At 42.3% G+C, this 20,192-nt stretch overlaps 2 protein-coding genes across 7 annotated transcripts in view; one reads left to right on the top strand and one right to left on the bottom strand.

Annotated features, from left to right (window-relative positions):
• Positions 1-135: 135 nt before the first annotated feature.
• LOC129091837 (E3 ubiquitin-protein ligase TRIM35-like) lies at positions 136-4,457 on the bottom strand. Its single transcript, XM_054599534.1, has 7 exons — positions 4,190-4,457; positions 3,882-4,033; positions 3,099-3,182; positions 2,774-2,995; positions 2,671-2,693; positions 1,170-1,288; positions 136-1,071 (listed from the first exon to the last, which is right to left on the bottom strand). The coding sequence occupies exons 1-7, from the start codon at positions 4,455-4,457 to the stop codon at positions 497-499; spliced, it is 1,443 nt and encodes a 480-aa protein (XP_054455509.1). The 3' UTR covers positions 136-496.
• Positions 4,458-11,601: 7,144 nt separating this feature from the next.
• The window catches only part of LOC129091211 (calcium/calmodulin-dependent protein kinase type II subunit gamma-like), a 33,451-nt gene continuing 24,860 nt past the window's right edge, over positions 11,602-20,192 (top strand). For all 6 annotated transcript variants that reach the window (XM_054598743.1, XM_054598740.1, XM_054598742.1 and 3 more), the window contains exons 1-3: positions 11,602-11,815; positions 13,674-13,768; positions 19,633-19,692. In XM_054598743.1, the coding sequence (XP_054454718.1) occupies positions 11,751-11,815; positions 13,674-13,768; positions 19,633-19,692 (220 nt within the window). In that variant the 5' untranslated portion in view covers positions 11,602-11,750. The remainder of the gene's footprint in view (positions 11,816-13,673; positions 13,769-19,632; positions 19,693-20,192) is intronic.

Genomic DNA, 20,192 nt, shown 5'->3' with positions numbered 1-20,192 from the left:
CAAGTCTACATTCTGGCTAGCAATTCTGTGAGGCCCTGAAACAAAAGCAATAAGACAAAATACAAGAGAATTAAGAAAATATCTTTATTCATTTAACATTAAGAACAGTACAAATGGAGAAAACACATCCTAATAGATAACATGATAAATGTTAGTAGGTATTGTGTACAATGCTTTGAGCTAAATGCTATGCTAGTGTGACCACAATGCAAAAAGCAAAATTGCTGAAATGAAGCAGTATGTTAATCATGTTCCACATCTCAGCGTGTTAGCATGCTAACATTTGCTAATTGATAAATGAACACAAAGTACAGCTGAGTCTGGTGGGAATGCTATTATAGGGTTTGCAGGTATTAGACATTAGGATTCATCCTCCAATGAACATATGCATCTGTACAAAATGTCACCGTATTTCATCTGATAGTCGTTGAGATATTTCAGTCTGAACCAATGCAGTGCACCGTGCTTATAATCATAATTATTACAGTTACTGTTATTAGGTCACAGTGAGGGACACCTTTGACTCACAGATCTGTATAGAGCTTCCACTGCTATTTTCTTTCTTTCTCTTTATTTTGACCCCCTCATCATCTTCATCATCGATTTCAACAAAACCAAAATATGGGTACATCTTCTGAGTAAATTTCTCCTCATAGGTTTTTATGGATGTGTTGCTATCGGCGTCATAAAATGACACCTCCCCCTTTTCATAGTCTAGCTCTATCCTGATCCTTTGGGGTCTCCCTGGTAGCCTTAAGGTGTTGCCCTTAACATCTGTATACCTCCTCTTTCTTCTCATTATAGTAAAGAGTCTTAATCCCGGAGTCGACCACATCTCCTCCTTCCTGTCTATGGCCTCTTCGGCGACTCCCAGTATCCATCTGGTGTGACTTCCCACCTCCGCTTCCCAGCAGTGTTTTCCTGAATCAAAGCCCTCGTGGCCCAGAACCTGTGGGTAGCTGGTGTTGTATCCAGGCTGCTGCCGCCAAGTGTCTGTGACTGACACCGTGGTCAGATCTTCAGACAGAGAGAGCCATGGAGATGCAGTGTTTGGGTCCAGAACCACAGGAGCTGCAGATGAAACAGAAGACCAAAACAAAATCAATTGAATGGTGAGTTTGCTGAGGCGAAATATGAATTTTTCAGAATATACGAGCACCAAAACCTACTGTGTTTTACAGTGCTCAACATCTTCTCCAAGACTCTGAACTGAAGGTTTTCCACATGTTTGGACACATTTATCAGCGCTTGTGGAAGGCGCTTTGGATCTGGCAGTGTGTTCTGAGTTCTGGAGCAAATTCAAGAGCAATTTTAAGCGGTATATTCTTTGTACATTTTTTAAAGTCGCTATAATCCATCCTTTTATCTATTATGGCCACGGAGAGATCCCTTGTGCAATTCAAATTTAAAGGTGACAGATAAGACAGACAAATTTCATAAAGCTTCCTAAACCTGAGTTGAAAGATTTTTAACTTGCATGGACGTGTTTTTGACCCAGACTGCGTTTTCTCATCTCTCACAGTTTGTTCAGAACACACCTTAAGGGGATAGTTTGGGCCTTTTGAAGTTGGGTTGTATGAGTCACTTCCACAGTGAGTGTATCAGCAGTCCACACGCCCACAGTTTGGAGAAACAGACACAAGTACCGGCACAGCAGCAAATCAATGTACTGCTGTGGAGGGGGACATCAGCAAAACAGTATTTTAGACACCTAAAACAAAGGCGGAGCTTAAGAAAATCAATACCAGTTTAAGTGTTTGATCAATTTAAAATATTCGGCTGGTTTATTTTGCCTTCAGACAGCTATACAGCGTATGCACACATGCATCTGAACACCCTGATCACGCTCTGTATATCTACCCGTATATTCTCACTCATCACCAGAGCGTTCAGTCTGCTACAGCGGTAGTATGTGCTCTTGGCCAAGCTCTGATTCAGTGTCCGTTTAGTTTCTCCAGTGTTTTTTCCTTTTGTTGTTGCTCCTGAGTAATATTGTATTTCCCTGTGTTCCAGAAACCGGCTTTGGCGAGAGCATAGATGGACACAACGGCTTCAGTCCCTGCCGGAAAAGGATGTCTTATGGCAAAGTAAACCAGCAGAAATATTCTAGATATAGCTTACAAATAAACTGATATTGATTTCTTTTAAGTCGGCCTCTGTTTTAGGTATCTAAAATACATATTGCAGAAGTCCCCTTTCACAGGAGTACTTTGCTTTGCTTCTGTGCTGCTACTCGTTTCTGCTTTTTTCAAACTGGGTGTGTGAGGACCGCCATCTACTGTTGGTAATACACTGACTATTGTTAAGTTCCTCATTCAACTCCACCTAAAAGACCCAAACTATCCCTTTAAGAAACTAATATGAGGCTTTTCCAAAATTACATTAATGAGCATGATGACATTCCTTCTCTGTGTTACTATCACTCTATTTCAGCTCAGCAAGCTCAGCTGTGGAAACACAAAGAGGGAATTTAGCACTAAAAGACAGTCAGCACATTATACGTGAATAAGCATGCCTACCCAGATATCTAACTATTGACCTGTAATACAATGTGCATATGGCGATGTGAGAAGTGTTTTAAGATAAACTAGAAAATATCTGAAGTTGTCCTTTAATAACCTCACAGAAGGCAAAGGTTCTGAAACACAAGACAGGATGAATAATACTCACCTCTCCATTTCAGTCCTAAAGTTCTACAAATAAAACAGAAATGCATTAGCAGTCTTCTGATTACTTTGTATGCATTCAACCTTTCCTGAGTTTGAATAACTACCTGTATGAATGAGTCGTCAGCCCCTAAGTCCTCCATGTCCTTCAAAGTGTCAGAGAGCGAGAATGTGTCACTGCTGAGCTCTGTGATCTTCTGCATCATACAAATCTTCTGAGTCTCCTCTTCTTCTAGTGCCGCTATTCTGGCCGCTTCCTCTGTCTTGAGGAAGAGCTGAAGCTTCTCAAAGTCGTCTTTAATCTTCTGCTCTGTGTTGCGTCTCTGTCTCTGTGGGTCACAGTAAGAACAGTTCATCCTCTCCACTTCTTAATGTGGGCTTACATTTTGTCTGATCAAATTAATGAATAGATATGTACAACTGTTGACCAACCTTAAAGTGCTCAACTGATTCATCACAAAACTGTTTGACCTTTTTAAAAGCTTCACTCTTCTCCCTGATGGTCCTACAAGGAGTCTGAAATTGAATTTGTTAAAGAAGAAAAACCTGGATGGACTGGATGCAACATTTAAATGATACTATTAGAAGTTGTATGAGTAAAAAGGTAAACTTTACAAAATCCCTCCTGGATGAGATGTACAACTTCTTTACTTCATCAAACCCAAGACTCATAAAGTGTCCCAAAGAGTAAAATAATGTCAGATAGCTGGGTTAGGATTTAAGCAGAGCAGAGATCAAAGAAAGATTTAGAAGCCTTTTTCAATAAGTGAAAACTAAAACTAGAATTGTCGACATGTTGTGTAGTCTTTACGAGCATGTGCTGAGTTACAAGTCTCCTCCTCCTGTATGTTTTAACGGAGTTATCTTTAAAGTTATAACATTTCTTTAAAAGTAATATTTTAAATTCTCTTCACTAACGGTTCTGTGGCAAATTGATGAAGGTTTGCTAGCTATGACAATGCTGACATGCTCATGTTTGCCATGTTCACTGTTTAGCCTGTTAGGATGCTAAAAATGTGCTAATTAGCTTGAAACACAAAGTAGTGCTGATGCTAATGGGAGAATCATTCATTTTGCAGGTGTCTTGTCATAAACCGGAATTTAATATGAAACCATCCAATACTCGTTGAGACATTTCACTCAAAGCCACAAAAGCCAACCTCATGGTGGCGCCAGAGGAAAGGTCTCGTCCATGGACATGCAAAGAGAGCTCACCCGAAATGACTCTGAGACCTTTCTGTGTCCTCCTGATGGACCAGCTGGACTTTGAGGCTCAGGTTCAGTGTGTATTACTTTCTTCAAATCTCCATCTCTATGCGTCCTTCCTGCATCAGATAATTTCTGCTCCACGTTTGGGCCTATTTTGGCTGAAAATCAAATAAACAAAATATTAAGAAATATAAGTGCAAAGCTTTTTAAAACATTTGTCATGCTCTGAAAACGAAACCTTAACCTTTCCACTTCCACATGAAGCTCAGAGCAACAGTTACAGAGTGTGACACTTAAAAACCAAGACGATTCACCTTGAATTAACTTTTGTGCCAGGTTATTTTGATTCATCATAAAGAGAATTTCCACTGTGGTTGCCAAGGCGCCTTTTCCCCCGTAAAACTGCACCAGTTTATCCACAGTTTTCTCTCTGGTAGCTCTTTCCAGCTTGGACCTTAGGATAGGTCGGGATCCCTCTCCCTTATCCATGGCCAGGTACCACTGGAATTCCCTCAGCTCCTCTTTGTCCAGCTCATCCAGGTGATCTTTCAGGAGTTTGTGAATGTTCACAGATGCAGTCATTTTGAACATGCGTCAAGTTCACAGGACGTCAAACTGAAGAACTTCTCTAGAGCCTGGACTGACTGGAGAAGACAGAAAAAAGATGTTTCTTTTTTATGTTTTAATTACTTCAGAGTGCTATGATTTGTTTGGATATTTTAGGAGTAGTCAGTTCTGTCTTTAAAACAAAAGTATTTACATACTTATCTGACTTGAGACAACTTTAACCATCATATACAGTAGAATTACTCCACATCAACAGTGCAAAATGCATTTGAAGCACCAGTTTAATTAAAGGGGTCAAAGTTTCTGTTTTTGGCAGTTCCAGTGTTAAGTGTTGCCTTTTTACCTTTTTTTTAAAACCTCCAAAGTAAAAAAAATACTACAGTTAATTGAAGGAAAAAGGTGTGGCTGAATAAACCTGTTGCGTCTTGCAATCTGAAGCACCAAAAATGAAACTGATTATGAAAACCATTGACAATGATATATATATATATATGTATATATATATATATATATAAGTGAATATTGTTTTACATATTCACTTCCGTCAGTTAACTCTAGTTTATGTACAACCAGGTGAGCTGAACCTAAATGCAAATCAAATTAAACAATATAAGTTACGACGGAGAGCAAGATAATAGTGACATAGTGCCACAATAGGCTACATACAGAAAAGCCTAACGAGGTAATTAAACTAAGTTAGCTGGTGCTGATAATACTATATAAAAATAAATCATTTTTCTTTGGCAACGTTTGCTGCTCACCTTTGTTTTCTGGGATACATCCAATATTTTCACAAATATTTAGTTATTAGAAGTCTTCCTCTTTCCTCCTTCTGCTCTCATGTAGGTGTCATACAAACAATGACTGAAAGAAGTTTCACTTTTGTTCTCACAGTTGCTGCACTGGACTGACCTCTGGTGGAGAGAACCTACATTAAATTACCCTTGTGCCTGCCTTATAATAATTATGATAATTGCATGCTCAAGGTGAAGATGAAAAAAAGGAGATTCATATAGTGTAGCCAACTCTGTATGATGATGAGGCTGGCTTATCATTGGGGCAAAGCAGGGCCTCACTCCTCCTGAGGCCCTGCTCCTGTCCATGATGATAGCGTCACATTTTTTCAAGTCTGTCTTAAAATGAAACTCACATGCTCATATGTATTGTACATTGAAACAGTTTGGGCTTGCTGTGATCATTCATCCTGTTCTTATATTCTAAAGTTTGTGTGAAATGCTAAAAAGACTGTAACTTTGGTCTGTCGGGACGGCATCATCAGCTGTAACAGCAGTTTGTTCCTCATCTGTTCCCTTCGTGGTGGGGAATGCTTCCCTTGTGCAAGTGAGTAAAGTATCAGTTGTAGGGTTAGTGAACGCAGCCCAAGGCCTCACTCCTCCTCCAACCAACTCCCTAATCAGGGCCAGTTTATATAAGACACCTGTTGCTTTTGTTTCTCTTGCTCCTGCCATCCATCCGGGTCAGAGGTATCCTGACCGATATTTGATAAACAAGCTTTATTGTTTTTTATGATTGATTATTGTTTTAGCTTCCTTGCTAGTGCTTCCTGTGAGTCTTGCATCTTGTAGACCTTTTCGTAACTCAGTGTGAAGTAAGGCTGGATAACTTTGAATTGATTTTATTGTATAAGCAGATCAAGGGTTATATTAATGTGTTTCTTTGGTAGTTCTCCACCTGCTGCCGTTTTGTCATAACTTGTGTGCCATACTGTTCACATTGTTGTAGATCCAACTGATATCCTGCCTTGTTTAATTGTGAACTCAAAGTTATTAGTGATGGGTGATGCTATTTCCCAGTGCTTCACTTATCAATATAGTCTGCTCAAACCTCGTAACTATTCCAAAATTTGTGTACCTTTGTTGTAGTGTTGTAGTTAAAATTTCAGTTGGAAAAAAAATTCTACAGCATGTTTTTAATAGTTTTATTGGTAAATAATAATTGATCATAATAGAATGATTTGATATCAAACTTTTTCAATATTTCCATCATGTACATGTTCTATCAATCTACATTAGTTTATCATACCAAAGACAACGGCTTGAGAATTTTAAATCATGAAATATCTGCAACATCCAAGTTGTAAAACTGTTATACTCCTAAGTAAAAAATCTTTCTTCAGTTCAATAAGAAATAATCATGCTAGTGGCTCAGTGAGGCCCGGATAGCTCAACGCCCTGCAACTTGAGAAAACATATGTAATTAATACAAAATACAAGCATATTAAGAAAACAACTTCATCATTTAGTATTTAAAAAATAAACAATACTGCAAATATTCAGTGGCTGTTTTTATATAGAGTGATAAAATGATGTCATCTGCATAAAGGTGGATATTACAGGTTTTGAAAGACTAGATAGACGACTCGTCCAAGAAACCTGTTAGTGACAGAACATACTCAGTAGTTTGGTTACATTTCTGCTGTGTGAGTCTCTACTTCGCTTTGCCGTCTTCACTTTCTTACTAGTTCGTCTCCTCTTTCTCTCCTCTTCTTTGATCCTTGTGTTTCACAGAGCGTATTGCTCTCGCTACCAGTATTAACTGTGGGGTCATTTCACCGGTGCAGTGAAGAACTGCTTTCATTATGGGGTCACAGTTTCTACATGCTGCATCTTCTCCTGTTGAACAGATGGTGGAGGCAAAGTCAAAGTTATGCTTTTTTACTTCCTCCATGTACAGCACATGATGTGACTGATACAAGTTTATAAGGCAGATAGTGGTGACAATATTTGATTGGACTGAGGCCATTTTGTATTTATTTTTGGAATTCTTTTAAGAATGAAAATTTAAAAAAGAACCATAAGTATCTACATTACCTCTAGTACATTAGGTTACACAGCAAATGTTTTACGTAACATTTAAAGAAAAGTTCTTAAAATATTCAGTCACGCGTATGAATGTTGAAACAGGTTTTTCTTGTTTTGAACATTCCTCGTGGTTACTTTGAAACTGAACTAACATCGAAGCTGTTCCAAATTCTGGAAGATGTACGAGTGATTTGTCTAACTCAGACTGCCAAAGCCTCGTATTTGATTCTGATAAACTTTTGAATATTTATTTGACAGAACGAGGACTGTAGACTTTGTATTACATCACTTGTTTTGAATTTACTTTGAGAACGGACCTTTTATTTGCCAGTACGAACAGTTTCAGTGTTCATAAGAGCATCTCAATATGGTTTTACGACAGACATGAAAATTATGAACATACCCTTTAATCAGAACAAACTGCTTTCAAACTGAATAGGTATGCTAAATCAGGCGATAGTACTTTTTAAAATACACGTCATTAAGGTAAAGAAAAATCATTAACAAAGTTCAAATTAGTGTAAATGAATTGTTTCCAGTCTACATAACTGGCCTCTTACCACGAGGACAAAAGCTTAGAATCTTCGGTGGCCTTGAATGCGGAAACTTAACTGAGTTAAGTTAAGTTTAAGTTAAGTTAACTTCTGTCAGTTAACTCTGGTTTATGGAGAAGATGAATACACTTCAAAACAAACAAGAAAAGTTAAAATGCAAAGCAGCTGGGCTAGAGACACAACAATAGGCTACATACAGAAAAGCCTAACAAGGTTATTTAAACTAATGTTCGCTGCTACTGATTTTGCATTTGCTTCTTACCTTCGTTTTTGGACCACATCCAATATTTTAACAAAGATTTATCTATGAGGAGGGTTCTGTCCTCGCTGTACTTCCTTGTACATGTATCATAAAAATGAAAGACTGAAATGTAGTTTCACTTTCTCTGATTTCTGTTTATGTTCTCCGCTGTAATGGACTGACCTCTTGTGGAGAGAGCTTGCATCACATTACACTGCCAGTCTTAAAATAATCATGATATTTGCATGATTGAATTGAAAAACATTCATATACTGTAGCCTACTCTATATGATGATGAAGCTGCTCCTGTCCATGACGATGCTACTGCTCAAGTTTAAAGGATAGCTTCACATTTTTCAAGTCTATCTCAATATATTCATGTGCCAATATGTATATTGAAACAGTTTTGGCTTTCATTCATCCTGTTCATAGTTTATAAAGTTGTCTGATGTAGATATGCAGCATCACCATCGGAGTTAATCAGATGAAGTGGGGATGCAAAGTTACTGTGATTTCAGTCAAATTCTCTCTTTGTGTTTGTGTATTTTGTGGAGGGAAAATTGTGGAGTTTGTGCTAAAAATACTGTAACTTTGCAAATGTATTTTTGCACAAAAGGAGGACTTCCCATCCCTTACATTGGCAGCACATTAGGAAGTGATCTCTGATCGAATGGACGATGACAGCAAACAATGTTTTACTATATCCTTTAATGTAGATTTAAGTTTTATATCTTTTTTATTTTTCGTGGCAAAGTTAAGGTGGCTGTTTTGTTTATTTGGGATTATAAAGCAGATGAATGAGGAGACTCCGAACTTTGAATGACTAAGCTATATAATCAGCATATTTTTACATTCATCATGATGCAAATTCAAAATATGCACTACAGGAATGTGCATCTGTTTTTGTTTTGTTTGTCACCTGTTTGTTGTGTTACAAATGGGCTTCAACGGAGTTTCTCTGTGTTGCATAATGACAATAAATGATCCTTGAATGCTTGACAGGGGCTGACTACATGTCACCTCTGAGTTTTGCTGTGATGTTCAAAACCCACAGTTATTTATGTATACTGGCAGAGCTGACTGAGCACACCCTCCTTTTTTCACCCGGACAGCGACGCACACTGACGCCGAGGCGCCGTCCAACACGACCACGACCCGGGACAACTGAGCAGTTGGAGGTCAGTAGCCTTTTGCTCCGGGGCATCACGACAGCATCTACTGAAGGAGGGAAGGAGCGTTACTCATTCACTTCCCCCCAGTCAGATTATGTCTCCAAAGCAGCGCAGAACAGGAGTGTCATGACTCAGCTCTTGGCCCGTCCACTCTCTCGGTTGTGATGATGTAACAGATGGCATGTTCACCCTCATTAGTCACAACAAAGGAAAAGTCATGCCTAAATGTATCGCAGCCACAGAAGCTCTGATTGCACAATTAGTCTATTCAGGATTCAAGCAGAGCTTGGGTTAGCCATGGGAGTCTGCTACAAACAGAAATGTGATAATCATACCACAGGACTGTTTTAGCACCAAGAAGGCAGGAAACGTAGGCACAAATCCTGCATGGGTGTACGGCTGCAGGCTTCAAATGGCCCCCATGCAAAAAGACAAGTGACGTGAAGCTGGATGGAGAACGAGCACAATGCAAGATGTCTCCGTTTAAGCACTACTCATGTTCTGTCATCAGCTTTCAAAATCAGTGTTTTCTCTGAGCGTGTACACATCCACATTGCAAGGTGCGAGAAGGTCAACGTCCTCTTGCTGTTTTTCCAAAACTGCTGAGTCGTTTTTCACAAAGTGATGTCACCAGACATAGCTGCCATCGTCATGTGACCTTTTTCCATTGCAGAATCAAGAGGAGGGGGTTTGACAGCTTTCTCGTGTCACGGTAAAGTCCGAGTCGGCTGGTGGTCTCCAGTTTTATGAGCAAGCACTGGATTAACACACACATTAGGTGCATAGTTTAGAATGGATAGATCGGACTGTAATAATACTACAATAATAATACTACAATATGGAAAACGGCACACAGACTTTCTTTCTTTCTTTCTTTCCCTCGCTGAGTGCCAATTTTTCTGCTGGAACCATCCCACTTCTCTCTCGGCCTCCCGTGCTCTCACTCCTCTTCCCTCCTCTGCTCCTCTGTCTCTCGTCAAGCGGGCAAGGCGTAGTGTGTGGTTGGTGTGAGATAACAAAGGCTGAGGAGTTCACCATTATGTAACGTGTGTGGAGGCTGAGGAGGTGGAGGAAGAGGAGGAGAGGCAGCAGGGTTAGCACGTAGGAAAAAGGAGGGCAGGAGAGGGCTAGTAGCCTACGTTGCAGTGCTCATTTGTCTTTCACATAAAACACACACACACACACACACACACACACACACACACACACACACACACACACACACACACACACACACACACACACACACACACACACGCTGGCCTCCTTTTTCCTGCGCTCCATCGTGCATTCAGCAGGCAGCACTTGCAGATATTGCCTCATAATATTTGAACTTTTTCAGCTTTTGTGTTCCCACGCTGACAAGCGCGCATGAAGATTTTTTGGGGGTGAAATCACCATTTTGCTCTCTTTCTCTCTGACAGTGACGATGTGATGTTCACTGTCCCGCCTCTGAGCCAGAGCGCTGAGCAGGCAGTCGCACACACACACACACACACACACACACACACACACACACACACACTTACAGGCCTCTCGAGCTCCCTCCAGCCCCACCTGCCTGTCCTCTGATGGCCTCCCACTCATGCACACATTAAACATTTAGCAAGGCACTCTGGATCTGTGTGACACCATCTTTTAGCACCGCCAAGCTAACAGCCCTCACGCTGTGGAAAAAAACATAGGTGCATGCTCGTCGGTGGAAACCTGATACACCAGTCCCTTCATTCCCTCTGCCATCCGGATCTCTGGTGCACATACACGCAAAGGCAAAATCAGAGGTTCAGGGAGGCCTACTGTGTGCAGAGCAAGACCTGCATTAATCAATATTGATCCCTGGAGAGAGCGGTTGTATGTGCATGTGTATGTGCTTATGCAATGTGTGTATGTGTGTGTGTGTGTGTGTGTGTGTGTGTGTGTGTGTGTGTGTGTGTGTGTGTGGTATAGTTTGCCTCTCTGCTGCAGTGAGGTGTGACCATGGATAGGGTGTTTCCCAACCAGTGCAGTAAAATGCTGCTGTGCAATATTTTGAAGATATGAGGATGGACGAGGGACGAGGGACTCCATGTGAAGGCGTTTGTTCCCTTCAGCCATAAAAAGCACCATCGCTATAATTATTTATTAAAAGTTCATCTCCTGATTATAACCACACACACACACATATATATATATAGTTTAAATGAGGCAAAAGAATCAGCACCTCTCCACATTATTGTGACTTCATTGAACCAGAGGGCCTAATCTCATGCTGCACGACCCAATTCTCGCGATGATTCCTCCCCTTTACGCACACACACACACACACACCATCACTCCTCCTCCTCCTCCTCCTCCTCCTCCTCTCCCCAGCCCCTCCCTTTCCGTCTCTGCTCTCCTCTATCCTCTTCAGCCCTGCCTGCCTGTCAGATCGGAGCTCCAGTGTTGGAGGCTAAGGCTACCCTCCTCCCCGGACCTCTACCCACAGCCAGCCGCCTCCGTCCTCCCCAAGGCTCGGGCACCTTTTACGCACGGCTCCAACCATGGCAGTCCCCGTCACCTCCACCCGGTTCACCGACGAGTACCAGCTGTACGAGGAGCTCGGGAAGTAAGCCTCGTTGCTGCAGTGTGCATCGTGTCTGTCTGTGTCTCTGTCTCTGTCTCTTGTCCCCCGGTTGGCCCGCTTTTGGCGCAGATCTCCCGGCGGCTCCTCCGGTGCGTCCCGGCTGTCTGGCTCCACGGTCCCTGTCAGTGTTTGTGGTTTTGTCCCCGACCAGGAGCTGCAGACTCGGCTGCCTGTGCGGTGCTAACGGGGAGGTAGCACCGCATGCTGGTGTGGATGAAGTAGCCGCGTTAGCTCCGGAGCGTGTTTTACGCACAGGTCGGGGATGGATGTGCGTAAAGACGCCGTGTGCGTGATCCTGTGCGGGGCTCCTCAGGGCCGGGCTCCATGCGGGGGTCTGCAGCGGAGGCCCCGCAGCCGCCGGAGACGCGTCTCCACCGGCCTGCGGCTCTGACAGCTCCGTGGCTGCAGACCGGAGGCCAACTAGGCCGACCACTAGGGTGCTTTTTTTTTTTTTTTTTTTCTCTCTCCTCCTCCCTCCTCCTCCTCCTCCCCTCTCCCCTCTCTCTCCTCAGCAGCTGCATATGATTTGTGCATGCACCGTGCAGAACAGCGTTTCGTGCCCCTGGGAAGTCGTGCGTAAATGCGTAAAACACCGCACCGCACCGCACCGCACCGCACAGCAGGTTATCAATAACCGCATTGTGGCTGTGAGGTCATCGTGTTCTCGGCACTGTGGTGACCTCTCCTGTGTTCCAGCAGCAGCATCTGTTGTTCTTGGCTGGAGAAGATGGTTTTATTCTCCTCTTTTGTGCCCAAACCAGTGGCAGCAGGGCGGCACGGGTCCTGTGGAGCTGCAGCAGCCTTCATTTCCAGCTGCCATTTCCACTCTGTGCCTAATAATTGAGTAATCGATGGCACTGATTATACACACACACACACACACACACACACACACACACACACACACACACACACACACACACACACACACACACACACACACACCATGCTTCTGATGCTTCTGCAGACTGACCACTTACCTGGTGTTTCTGCAGCCCTTTGTTAATGCGTTTTGCTCCGTCATAGGCTGTTAAAGTCAAGGCACTGCCCTGTGCTTCTGTCACCTCTCATTTACTGCTAAATAATTGAAAACTCAGAGCAGAGTGGTCGGAGCAGAGTGCAGCCCTCCATTTATCATCCAGACTAGTGCCAGGCAGCCTTCCTCTTGCAAGAAAACTGCGTAGGGCCAGACACTGCAGGTAGTGCAGGCTGTGGTGATGGAGCCATGAGAACCATGCTTAGTTCTTCTTCTGTGGTGCTCAGGATTGAATGATCACAGCAGAAGCTAGCAGGTGAAAAATATGGAGATTTCATCTAGGTCAATATCACACCCCTGGGAGAAGGATTTGTTTTATTGTGCACAGTCTTTTCCACTAGAGCAGATTTATAACTGAACGTTGCTAGCTGGTGAATATATTAAATATTACCCATTGTTGTATGCAGCACATTCTGTGTGCCGGCTGTTGTATTTCTGGTATTGTATTTCCTTTGGGGCTGTAGGTTACATTTTATTGTGTGCCTATCAAAGATTAGTAACAGCACTTGGCCATTAATTTATAATCCCAGACGTGAGCTGATATCAGCACTCATGCTTGTTATATTGATGCTGAATTACTTGATTGTTGCCCACCTTTTCAGTTTCCACTCACTGAGGCTGCGATGGTAATGACTGTACACCCAATGTGTGTGTGATTGTGTGTGTGATTGGCATACACAAAAACAAACCACTGCACACGAGTTGATGCAGTTTCAAATGTCACACGTTGTGCATGTAAGTGAGAGGGAGGGAGAGCATGTAAAATGGAACTGATTTTTGGCTGCTTGTGTTCTTTCTTCTTAGGGGAGCTTTTTCAGTGGTGCGTAGGTGTGTAAAGAAGTCATCAGGACAGGAATATGCTGCAAAAATCATCAACACTAAGAAGCTGTCTGCAAGAGGTAGGTTACACCGTGCACCCTCACACTGACTCTGATATGTGCGTGTTGGCCTTCTTTGTGGTGTAAACTGGACACTCAGGCTATATGTCATTTATACTGAGATAGCTGTCATTACTGCTATACAGTACATTTTATTGAGAAGCAGTTTGTTGATAAAACAAGTCTTTTTGTGGTTAATCCAGGGAAATTGGCAAAGTTCTTCATCCTATTGATGAAAAAAGGTGCTCAACCTCAGGACGAGTAGTCAAGTCCAAATATAAAACACTAACGGTCCAGCTCGCTTTTTAAAGGAAGGCCTTCGTATTAGTTTGAAAAATATCCGAGGCTCTGAATGTTAGCTAGTTATCCTTTATTAAAGCATTGATGAGCGATGTGTTTCGACTCAACAAGTCTTGATCAGCGTATGAAGTGTAATGAGGTCAAGTGTTAAATAAAAAAAAACTCATCAAGAGGTCATGTGACCTGTGTCACATGGCAAAACAGTACGGCCCAATTAAACACTTATAAGACAGTGAAAATATCAAAGTGAATGCAAACATGTACATGAACTGACTCACTAGGCTAAAAGACAAGAAAATATATTAAATCACAAATTAAGGTCAATTACTTTAAATATATCAGTATAAAATGACAGAGTATGAAATATGTAATATAAACTGTGATACTCCCACATATAATGGCCTCCTTTTGATGCATTGCATCATGCAGATCATTACATTTAACTTAGTCTGCCATGGCTTACCAGAGATATTGAAGCGATAACTAATCTCTACTGATCCACGCCTTTCGTCTCGCTGTGTATGTCGCCCAGCCTTATTGGAAAGTATGCACATAAACCATGAGTCCCATAATTCCAATGGCAGAGGAAGTCTTTTATTCAATCATTGTGTCTGTGGGGAGTTCTTATCTACAACCTCTTGATGGTTTAATGACCCCCTTTATAAACACTGTATTGAGTAACTCTCAATCGCTCCTCTGTGGTATCGTTAGACAACCGCTGCACAATGAATTGATCCAAATTTCTAAGACACTCTCCATGGAAAGGGCACATGGAGGACAGGATTGAAATAAAACAATAAAAATTGACAGGATATGAAAGATGTTTCTCGTCTGACATCTTGTTGATTGTTGGTGCGTTCACGTAGCTCCACAGTCTCTTGAACTCTTGAATTCGTATTTGTTGCGTTGGTTGCTGTGCCTGCAATAGATCCACACCCACGTGCACATGCCTGGTGTGGCGTGCCATGTCGTAATGATGACGTGAGCTCGTGGCAGTGTGTCAGAACCTCCCCTGGCTTCAGACTGAGATACTTAATTGCTTTCTCTTTTTTTTGTATCTGACAAATTAGACCTGCACTCCTTCCTGACATTCACGCACACCTGGCTTCCTTTGTTCTCCTTTCCTGCACCCTCTCTCATTACCTCCGTGCCTATCCTTCTCTGCTAGCCTCTCTCACTCATTGCCTTTCTCTTCTCTCTCTGCAAAGGGGGATTGGTTTGTATCGAGGCTAATCCACTTATGCTAAATGTATCTCATCAACCACTAAGACCCCACGGATTCCATAGGCGCCTCCCTGTTTGCCCTGTTGTTGTCTGTGTCTGATGGTATTTGTGAGAGAGAGAGAGAGAGCAGGGAGTAACACTAATAGAGCATGTCTGTATTGTGAGGCATCTGTGAGTATGTTGTAATACCCTTATTGTTCTATCCCTGCCTTCAAGTGTCCACATAGGGCAGCTCCTGGTATTAATGTCCGACCAAGGAAAAGTAAGGGCTCAGCAGAAAACTGTTGGCTCTTCGCAGCAAGGCAGCACAATGTAGGCCTATGTACATGTACGTGTTTGCCAGGGAGGAAGAGAGCTGGCCAGGAGAGGAGGAGGTTTTTAACAATATAGTCCTGCAAGAAGGCGATCAGCGTCGCCCCACACCAGGGGAGCAAGGTCAAGTGAGACAGAGAGCGATTTGGTGAGCGAAGGAGGAAACAAGAGGATTTTGTGCTAAGAGAAGAATTGCGGAAGGCCGCATGGCTGACGCAACTTGCACCACCACGCACACAAACCACAACGTCCACACACACACACACACACACAGGCAGCCAGTGCGTGAGCAGGCAGCTTGCCTGCTAGGATTTGGGTGGGTTTTTTTTAGCCCGATGGGGCGAGTGTGACCTCACGCGTGGCCTGGTGGGTAAGTCTCTCAAAGCTCTGGTAAACACTGCAGTAATCTGAGGAGTGGGGGGGAGGGGTAAAAGGGAGGCAGGGAGTGGAAGGAAGGAAGGAAGGAAATGAAAGGAGGAAGGAAGTGAAGGAGGCCGGGATGTCAGGGATGGATGTAGGCTGTTGGCTGTGGGACAGTCCAGCCTACAGGCAGTTGGGGGTGGATGTGAGTGGGTAGCAGCGCACACAATATGCTCATGAACACAGAAAACACTCGGGAGAATCAGGGGTCTTTAATGCAAACCTCGTTTGGAGCGTGTCTTTTTTATAAATGAATGAGTGCAATTAATTAAAATGAGCCAAAGAACAAGATATAGCCCCTAAAATATCACAAAAAAACAACATAACACATTTCAGTCAAGAAGAAAATGAGACTGAAGGTTAGAGAGCTATATTAGATGTGATGCAAATCGAAATCCATCAAAGGAACTCATCAAATCAATAAATGAGTATCCATTAGAAATTCCATTAATCATATTAGTTTAACATGGTTGTGCACAGAGTGTTGAAATTGGTGTGATGCGAGTTTGATTGCGCAGAATGACTGCTTTGTTTTCTGTTGTTGTTGGTGAGTGAAGTGACTGAAAGTGGAGTGCTGCTGCATTGTCTGCTGCAACATTCTGTGTGTCAGAGTGAACAGACTATCCATTCTAATGCACTCCCCTGAAACCTTTCCTCCTCGTGTTGTTGGTGTCGTTGGGCTGCATTATGTCCCACAGAAAAGGATTTCAGTTGTGTTGCTTTACTATTATTATTGAATGCTCGGCACTGTCCCACATTTCCACCTCAGTCCAGTTGGTTCTTGTAGCCAAAGTCTCTCATTATTATTATTATTATTATTATTATTATTATTATTATTAATGGAAAACTGTGTAGTGACCACGGTTACCTCAATGGAAGTAGCTTGCGCATTGCAAAGAGGATACGGAAACATAAGCAGATGGATACCAATATAATGTAGACATGCTTTGCCTATGTTTACATATCTTACAGACAGACAGGTGTGTGGGACGATTTTCTCAATATGTACTTTGGTATTTGTAATGAAACTAGATATATATATATTATATATATATATATATATATATATATATATATATATATATATATATATATATATATATATAATATATATATATATATATATATATATATATATATATATATATATATATATATAGCTCAATACACAGTCCTGAACTACTTACTGGCAAAACAACATAAACAGGTTTGTTTAATGGCTATCTTAATTTGCATATGAACGGTTGCGCACAAACGCTAGATATTATATGGAAAGAAATAAAATAATATTACAGTTTATATTTGATGCGGTTTGGGAAAGAAACATGTAAGAGCCATCCTCGTTAGATATCCTCCAAACATTCCTGAACTACTATAATAACGCTGTTTGATTTTGTCAGTATTTTCCCGTCAGAACAGTTGGATGTAAACTTGTCTCCAACGCTCTGAACTGGTTCCTCGAGCCTTCAATCAGATAGTCAAGTGTGGCAGACAGAGGGGCGTGTGTGTTTGTGAGCATGTGATTGTGTGTGTCAGGCCCTCTCCATCCTCCTCAGCTGATGTAAGATGGCTGTGGGCCCGCCCCGTGGCAAAGCAGATGGCCAATTAGAGAGCAGCAGGAAGTGCCAGTAATTACCCTCCAGCCCTCTCTTTCCTGTCTTCTTCTACCACACACACTCTCGCACCAACAAATAAGGAGATTGAATGAATTAGTGAGTGCTGCAGTGACACTGCACCAGGGTAGCCGGCAGTACACACACACACACACACACACACACACACACACACACACACACACACACACAGGAGCTGTGATGATCCTCTTCTAGCAAATGGACGTTCCCTGTAATCCTCCCTCCTTCTCCTTCTCCGTCTCTCTTGTCTGTCTCTCACTCTCTGCGTCACTGGTGTAATTAGAAGGAGGTTCATGTCCTTCCCTTATTCCCTCGCCTTCTCTCAGATGAGGGAGCTCTATACCTGCAGGGAAGTGGAAGGTAGATGTGGAGAGTGTTGCACCGTGTTAGACAGCTTTAAAACCACTCTGAGTCAGCAACAAGTTAGAGAAAGTCAGGAGAAGAAGGATGCATAGGTGCCTCTACATTCTGTGTTGCAGTTGTAGGTGAACAGTCGGTTACATCGATGGATGATTGCTCAGCAGCATCATGTGAATTTTATCTGAGGCCGTTGCTGCACAGGGGAAATGAATGCAAATCTTAGTGAGGCGGCCTCTGTGTGGTGTAATCGCTATAGAGCTGCGGGGTTGAGTTGGCCTCACCGCAGTGTTAACACACACACATGTACACACATGTACACACACTGAGTCATACTGGATCGTCACTGCAGTTACCCCGAGTCACCTCTGACCTCAGCTGCATGGCTCCCAAAGTGATGGGAAGGAGTAGTTTTAACAGAGTCATGTGGTTGACACGCCCACGTCTCGTACAAACACGTGCATGTGCACACACACACACACACACACACACACACACACACACACACACACACACACACTGTACGGGATTGAGTAAAATCCTCAAACAAGGATGTTGGTTTAGACATGAGGTGGTTGTTCTTGCTAGCATCCTCTTTCAGCTGAAATGCAAACACTACAGTGTTGTATAACTGGGCTTTACACTAACCCCCTTTACACACACACACACACACACACACACACACACACACACACACACACACACACACACACACACACACACACACACACACACACACACACTCATTGTAATTGCTTCACACAGCCTCGTTAATTCTCACAAACAGTTTAACAACCTTGAATAAAACTGGGCCTGTGGTCGGTGGAGCTTTGCCTAAACGCACCTTGTGACTGTTACCTTTCAGAGGCAAACGCAGCCACTCGGCTTGAACAGCTGTATCACTAATAGGTTTTATGCCTAAAACATTTGCCTTTGCTTGCATGACACAAATCTTTATCTGTGACTCAAACCTTTTTTAAATATTTGCATTCACGTATTTCACTTTACCGGATGATTTTGTGATGTTTGTGACTGACGCTCTCCAGTAAATCATTGCTACAAAGGAAAGTGCAGTAGTGAGTCAAATTAGGTTTGATGCCAATAAGCAAGTATTGGCAAGCAAGTTCCCCGGATTAACCACCTCAGTCTCATTGTGCATCAGGTGTGGTGACTGCAGACTGTACAACATGGTGCAGGTAGTGAAAGTAAAGGTGGACCATGGTTCACAGGTAGAGCTTCCTCTCTGAGTGAAAGGGAACATGTCTGATAGCCTCAATAAAAAGCAAAGGTTACTCCACGAGTTTTGTGTGGTGTCAGGAGGCCTGGTGGTTAAGACCCTTACTTTTAAATCATAATGTCCCTGTTTCCATTCAGGTGTGGTTTGGGGCATGTCATACCTAATACTCCCTCCCACCTTTACTGTTAGTTGCCAATAACAACATTTATTAAGTTAAGAACCACAAATGAAAAGCATAATTGCTAACTTCCCCTGAATGGACTTGCTACAAACTTAACTAATCATCTATTATTGTGTTGTTTTTTTAAACGGCTACTGAACACGATTGTTTGACCGGTTCATGATACACAAGCGGTTTGCTGCTTTATGATTTAACACGTCTCGTACTTTTCTCTCCTCAGACCATCAGAAGCTGGAGAGAGAGGCTCGCATCTGTCGTCTGCTGAAGCACCCCAACATCGGTGAGTTTCTGTGCACGTGACCTCATGTGTAATGTGTTGTTCTGTGTTGTTGCTCATGCTCACAGGAGGAGGTTCTTCATTGGAGTGCAGCAGCACTGGTGCAGGCATAACATTCTAGGATCATGTAGATCTGTAACCGAGAGTTTCCCCAGACATTGGTAATCAAGACTAACATGTTGAGCATGAAAGCTCATCCCTCATTTTTGAAATAGTAGTTTGTTAAAATAATCTTAACTCAAATGCATGAAGATTTGATGCTCTACATGGTGCTTACATTGAGGATGATATGGTGGAAAATGTTCAGAACCCTGAATTATATAACAATTTAAACTGGCAAATTAAAAACCAGAAGCCTATGTCACCAAGTTAGTCAGGCCCTGGTATCAATAAAGTTGGTTTAAAAAGCTCTAACTGACCAGGATGACCAGAATTTACCGAGCTAATTACCAGCATGTGGGTTTACATTTTATTTCCATTTATCAAGTCGTTGAGTCTAAAAA

The sequence above is a fragment of the Anoplopoma fimbria genome, chromosome 5, assembly GCF_027596085.1.
Source record: "Anoplopoma fimbria isolate UVic2021 breed Golden Eagle Sablefish chromosome 5, Afim_UVic_2022, whole genome shotgun sequence".
Classification (NCBI taxonomy): domain Eukaryota; kingdom Metazoa; phylum Chordata; class Actinopteri; order Perciformes; family Anoplopomatidae; genus Anoplopoma; species Anoplopoma fimbria.
This window is presented reverse-complemented; position numbering and strand designations above follow the sequence as displayed.